The sequence below is a fragment of the Canis lupus genome, chromosome 1 (genome assembly GCF_003254725.2).
Source record: "Canis lupus dingo isolate Sandy chromosome 1, ASM325472v2, whole genome shotgun sequence".
Taxonomy (NCBI): Eukaryota; Metazoa; Chordata; class Mammalia; order Carnivora; family Canidae; genus Canis; species Canis lupus.
Window position 1 is genome coordinate 49,043,959 of NC_064243.1, and position 6,409 is coordinate 49,050,367.

General features: G+C 45.6%; 1 protein-coding gene across 2 annotated transcripts; it reads left to right on the forward strand.

Moving 5' to 3' along the window:
• The first annotated feature begins 148 nt into the window (after positions 1 to 148).
• Positions 149 to 5,642, forward strand: MRPL18 (mitochondrial ribosomal protein L18). Of its 2 annotated transcripts, none has more exons than XM_035709401.2 (4): positions 149 to 997; positions 1,236 to 1,422; positions 4,512 to 4,572; positions 5,230 to 5,642. In XM_035709401.2, the coding sequence occupies exons 1-4, from the start codon at positions 904 to 906 to the stop codon at positions 5,299 to 5,301; spliced, it is 414 nt and encodes a 137-aa protein (XP_035565294.1). In that variant the 5' UTR covers positions 149 to 903; the 3' UTR covers positions 5,302 to 5,642. The 2 variants fall into 2 exon arrangements, with proteins under 2 accessions (XP_035565294.1, XP_025278461.1); XM_025422676.3 differs by having other exon boundaries at positions 727 to 997; positions 4,512 to 4,743.
• Positions 5,643 to 6,409: the final 767 nt, after the last annotated feature.

Genomic DNA, 6,409 nt, shown 5'->3' on the forward strand with positions numbered 1-6,409 from the left:
AGGGCGGGGGGAGCGAGAGTGCGAAGGAGCCGGAAGTGAGGGGGCGGGAGAAGGCGGGAGCAGCACTTTCGCCCAATTAGAGAGCGAATGAGCAGGGCGCGAAGGCAGGAGAACGGAAGTCAGGATCGCGCACTGGAGGAGGAAGGAGGTGCACGGTTGAGGCTTCTCTTCCCCTCCTGCGGGAACGGGTTGCGCGTGCGCGCTTGCACCTTCTAGTGCTTTCTAGAAAAAGTGGACGGTGGGGCGGAGCTTGCAGTTGGGGTGTGACGAGAGGGCGGGCCTCTCCCGGTTCGGCTGCACTCCTGAGCGAGTTCGGCAGGTTCCCTAAGGGTCTTCAGAGAGAACGTGGCGAGTCGGGGCTGACTTCCGAGCCCACGAGCATACGCTTGGGGGCCTGAACCTGGGTGGGACAGGCCAAGTGCTTTCTACGAGGAAAATGGCCACCACGGTTTCTGGAGAGAAACTGCATCTTGCGCTGCGCCGGTTCCTCCCGTTGCCCAGCGGGGCCGTGTGTGGATCTGACCGCGGTCGGCAGACGCTTTGCGACCGCAGGACCAAATAAGGCAACGTGAAGTTAGGGTGCCTCGCGCCTGCCGGTCCGGCGAGACGCCGCCCGCGACCTAGCGAGCTGCGCCCCGCCCCCCGCGCGGTGCTGCGAGGTGGTTGGCGGGCTCCAGCGTAGCGTGCGCCTCTGCGTGGGCAGTGATTGGAGGAGCCGAGGTGACTGATCGCTCCGTCGGCCACTCGGCGACCCGGCTCGCCAGTTCCGGGCGGAGGCGTCGGTGACCCCGGGGAACCAGTGCTTCTCCCTGAGTCAACATGGCTGCGGCCGGCGAGCGGCTGGGACGCCGGTGAGGGGAGGACGTGAGGCTTTTCCGAGGCGTAGCCCGCGATCCCTCAGCGATGGCGCTCCGCTCGCGGTTCTGGGAGTGCCTGTCGGTTTGCAGAAACCCCGGGAATTCCCATTTCTCTCAGACGACTCCTCGGGGGCTGCACAGTAAGTGTGCACATGCAAGTCGTGTTTTGTAGTCCACCCCGCCGAGCAGCTTACGGGCCGACAGCGCTGTGACGACAGTACTAGGACCTGTGATGACTGCGTCCCGTGACCAGACTTCCCTCCCTCCCTCCCGGGGAGCGAGGATTCGGGGAGTGGACGGGGATAGCGGTTGGGCCTTATTCCCGTTTTGTCCGTGTGTGTCAGTTTTTAAGATACGCGTGGTGGTTCCCGTTCTTAGGGTGTGGGGTCGCAGCGCTGTCAACGAGTGCCGAGCCCGCGGCGAAGCCTGAAGTGGACCCTGTGGAAAACGCAGCCGTCGCCCCAGAGTTCACCAACCGGAACCCCCGCAACCTGGAGCTCCTAGGTGTGGCCAGGAAAGAGCGGGGTTGGGGGACAACCTGGCCCTCCCGGGAGTTCTGGCACAGGTAACTGCGGCGGCCGGTTAGCCGACCGACGGAGCAGTGCACGCTGCCCTGCAAAGCGTTCCTCAGCTCAGTCCACAGGCCGGATACTTGTGGCGATTCTCTTCTCGGGAAACCGCCGTTTGGTGGTGGAGGAGGGTTCAGTGGCCGGGGGCGGGGACACAAACCAACAATAATGGAAGTAAATAAATGAATGTCAGGGAGAAAATTTAAAGAGGATGATGTGAGGTTGGGGAGCCTGGGTGCCTGCTAAGGCCCCTTCTGAAAGATAAGGTAACCTGCCGAGAAGAGCACTCCCAGCAGAAGAAACGGCTGGGGTGGGTGGGAATGGGAATCCTTTCCTAAGGACTATATAAAATTGTAACAGGAAGTTAGAGTCATAACTATGATATATTCATTCCACAAACATTAGGCCTATGGCACTTCATAGGCATTGTGCTAGATGCAGGAGATGCAAAGAAAGTAGATTTCATCCTTGTTAGCAAAAATTTTAGGTTTTGTTTTGGAAGATGGAATAGGGATAATAAAATTTTACGATTGCTGTGATGCGTTTTTACTTAGTGTTCATAGGAGGAGTCAAAGAAAGGGAGTAGGTAGGTCACTTTTGAAATAATTTGGATCTTAAGTCTAAAATTCTTTTGAAACCCAACCGTTTCAACTTAATATTTGGACCATCTAAATAGAGATGTATTTTCCCACTTTTTTAAATTTCCTATCTGCTATATTCACATTATCATCAGTATGGAATTTTGGCATATTATAGTGGGAAGTGACCTCAGAGAAGATGAGTCCTGTGCCTTTGTTGGACAAAGGTTCAACAAATGGTTTAAGACACAGATCAGCAAACGATGGCCAATGGGCCAAAGTTGGCTTGCAAACTAAAAATTTCTTTTTTAAAGTGTGAAAACAAATTTCAAAAAATAATATTTTGTGACGTGAAAATTATATAAAATTCAGATTTCATTATCCACAAAGAAATTTTTTTTTTTAATTTTTATTTATTTATGATAGAGAGAGAGAGAGGCAGAGACACAAGCAGAGGGAGAAGCAGGCTCCATGCACCGGAAGCCCGACATGGGATTCGATCCTGGGTCCCCAGGATCGCGCCCCAGGCCAAAGGCAGGCGCTAAACCGCTGCACCACCCAGGGTTCCCCACAAAGAAAATTTTATTGTAACATACCACCACTCATTCTCACCTGGCTGTTCTAGTGTTAACTGTGGCTGAGTTGAGCAGTTGCAAGAGACCCTACGGCTTATAAAGCTTAAAGTATTTACTATCTGAGACTTTAGGGAAAAGGATTGTTGACCCTTGATTAAGAAATTGTGATTTTTCACTAGGGCTTCCAGCAAAACCAGGTGTAGAACCCACATTTCTCAATCTAGTGCTTTTTCTGCTGTTTCACACTAAGAATCCTAGTGTGATCTCTAATTTTAGTGTTTTCTTTAACGTGAGCTTAATTTTTAAACGTGTAATATAAACATATGCTATAAAATCCAAAGGGGGGATAGTTTGTGTATCCTTTTAGAGAGAATTTGTGTATACCGGTATAAACTTATAGTTTTAAATTACAAATCTTAGCACACCATGTACACTGTTATTCATCTGAATCCTCTCCGCTCCCTTCAAAATACATCTTGGAAATCCTTTATGGTGTTTAGGAACATTAATTCTGGGGCCAAAACCCTGGACTGAAGTCCTAGCTCCATTACTTACCATTAGTTGTGATCTTGTTAAAGTTTCTAAACCTTTCTGTGTCAGTTTCTGTGGCCTTAAAAAAAAAAAAAAAAATGGGCAGCCCTGATGGCTCAGCGGTTTAGCACCGCCTTCAGCCCAGGGCCTGATCCTGGAGATGCAGGATTGAGTCCTGCATTGGGCTTCTTGCATGGAGCCTGCTTCTCCCTCTGTGTCTCTGCCTCTCTCTCTTTCTGTGTCTCTCATGAATAAATAAATAAAATCTTTAAAAAAAGAGAGATTATTTTGAAACATGAGCTATCCCAGTAAACAAGACCGTGCCTGACATAGTAGGCACTCAATAAATGGTCAGCAGCATTCTTTCTGGTAACTATAGAATACCACTGCATGGATGTTTTAGTTAGCTAGCTCCATACTGATGATTACCTTAGTGATCCAAACCATGTTGCAATGAATTGCGTATGCATCTCATCAGTGACCTGAGTGTATTTTCATGGGCCTAAGTATTAATATTTTGTTTCTGGGAATAGTCTGTTCAAATCATTTGCCTACTAAGTTAGTGGGGGTTTTTTATTAAGAGGAGGCTTTTTACAAATGGAAATTAGTCCTTTGTATAATATGTGTTTTAAGTATTTTTTGTTTCTTGCTTGCCTTTTGACTTCAGTTTACTGTTTTTTAAACTGTAGAAAACTGTTTTTTCTTTATAAAAGCTGGATGATATGGTTTGATGTCCTATTTAAATAGGCTTACCCTGAGATTATTAAAAAAAAATCCTGCTTGCTAGTATTCCTGTTTCAGTTTTTAATTTAAACCTTTGATTGCTCTTTTATTTATTTTGGTGTTAGCTGGAAAGTAGAAGCGTAGAATAAGTATATCCTTCCTCATTGGAAAGTCATAACTTATAGCTCTGCCTCCTCGAATCCTTTTTTGAAGTAGATGTTATATAATAATTCTCACATCTGGGATCCCTGGGTGGCGCAGCGGTTTAGCGCCTGCCTTTGGCCCAGGGCGCGATCCTGGAGACCTGGGATCGAGTCCCATGTCGGGCTCCCGGTGCATGGAGCCTGCTTCTCCCTCTGCCTATGTCTCTGCCTCTCTCTCTCTCTCTCTCTCTCTCTCTCTCTATCATAAATAAATAAAAATTAAAAAAAAATAATTCTCACATCTCAGAAATATCAAATTACTCCTGGATATTTGAGGTTAAGTGGAAGTGTTTGATTTATTGAGGATATTGTCATAAAGACAGGAAAAATACTTTTCCCAAGTAAAATCCAGGTTAACTGTGTTGAAGTAAACAAATTGAACATAGCGTTCTAGAGAAATATGGAGGCGTTTATTCACCTGAGGCCTTTTATCTTTAAGATTGTTTTGATTTGATTCTGTTCTCATCTCATTTAGGTTGCGAGTTATAAAGACTCAGCATCACGTAGAAGCACTCGTTGAGCATCGCAACGGCAAGGTTGTGGTTTCAGCATCTACTCGGGAATGGGCTATTAAAAAGCACCTTTATAGCACCAGAAATGTGGTGGCCTGTGAGAGTATAGGACGAGTGCTGGCAGAGCGATGCTTAGAGGCAGGGATCAACTTCATGGTCTACCAACCCACTCCTTGGGAGGCAGCCTCAGACTCGGTATTTTGGTTTTTGTACTTATTTAAAAGGTTAATTAATTCTTGACAACAGGTGCTTACGTAGTAACAATAGTTGCATTTATCAAGTTCTTTCCATGTAGCACATGTTGAGGTGGGAATGAGGTTGACATGCCTGACCTCATTCCATCCTCATTGCCCAGAGGGTCAAGATTAGTATTCCCAAGTCACTTGAGGCAGGCTTGTCCAGAGTCAGTCCAGGGTCACTGATTCTATCGCTGCAATGACCACCACTTTGCTTCCCCGTTCAGGTTAACATCTTGTCTGTATGATGAAACACTAGTAATCTTTGACATCTACAGTTTCTTATCTGTGTCATTATTAAGATCACTTTCTGGAAAACCAGTGTGGGCTTGGAAGTTAGCAAGGAACAAATCGGCTGTTTTATTTCTCTTGGGAAGTGAACTGTTTATTATCAGCTTACTTGTGCTGACTTAATCTTTTCCCTTTTATGGATCTTCAAAACCAGATGAAACGACTACAGAATGCCATGACAGAAGGCGGTGTGGTGCTGCAGGAGCCTCGGAGAATCTATGAATGAAATAGCATTGTTCCAAACGGGGAACTAGGAAGCTGTGAGGTGCTACGTCCTTCAGAAGAGAGCATCTGGAAGAAGGGCCAGCTGGGAAGTTTTGTACAATCCCGTAACAGTGTGGAACATTACTGTAGTTAAGTTAACTACATTACTGTAGTTAACATCACTCCCTCCTCCCCTTAGGTCTGTTTTCGGGGTTGGGTGGCGGTGGTTAAATCGAAGGCTAAATTCTTCCCCTCTCTTGGACAGGAGAGAATTATCTGGGAAAAGCGGTTGCCAATTATAATTAACTTTCAAAGGACAAGTTAAATGTTTATAAGTTAATGAATAAAGGCATATTATGAGCACTTTGTGGTTACGTGAAGTTTTCTTTGCCTTTGAGCTCACTGTGGCAAGAGTATACATAGGAAGTTTGTGCAAACTAATTGTTACCACGTCCAGCTCATAGTGGGTGATCTCAAAAAATGGTATTTGTTGCTGCTTAGGGTTTGGGCCTTTTCTTAAAATAGGAAATGCTCTATCCATCAATTTACTATTAACAGTCTTAGTGCTATGAAGATAAAAGGGGCAGAGTGGGACCTTAGTTGGGCTCCTGAACTCTGACATGCAAAACGAGTTGTGAAAGAAGAAAGGAATGCAGTGAAAAAATGTAAGTGGAAGTGGAAAGGAGCAGGATTGGTGTTGCTAAATTTGCTTTGAAGTCAGGGTTTGTGGAATTGGAGGCGAAGCTTGAAATCATGTTAATCTAAGATGAAACTGGGCTAGGTGGGAATCATGGCAGCTCTCTACAGGAGTCGATTAAATCAAAGTAACTATTTTTGGCTATTTAAGACCGGTGTGAAGAGAAGACCTGTAAGTAGTTAAGGTGGCTTCTAGAGTACTTCCCAATTTTAAACATGTATCCCAATTATGTATTCATACAGAAGTGAAGTAACATTACTATTTATAATCTGAGTGTTGGATATTTTTAAAAGATATGTATGTACCATTTTTTCAAAGTATGCTTGGTTCTGAGAGGCCTTCAGGATGCAGTGACTCAGTGGCCCCTTTGTGATCAGTAACTACCCCAAGTGGGGACATTTAAAAATGTATAATATAGGTCTAATATTTTCTT

Excerpts from the sequence above, each read along its gene's own strand:
- MRPL18 (XM_025422676.3), top strand. The coding sequence starts at position 904 with ATGGCGCTCCGCTCGCGGTTCTGGGAGTGCCTGTCGGTTTGCAGAAAC. Across the intron at positions 998-1,235 it reads GACTCCTCGGGGGCTGCACA|GGTGTGGGGTCGCAGCGCTG; the intron begins GTAAGTGTGCAC and ends TCCCGTTCTTAG. Across the intron at positions 1,423-4,511 it reads TCCCGGGAGTTCTGGCACAG|GTTGCGAGTTATAAAGACTC; the intron begins GTAACTGCGGCG and ends CATCTCATTTAG.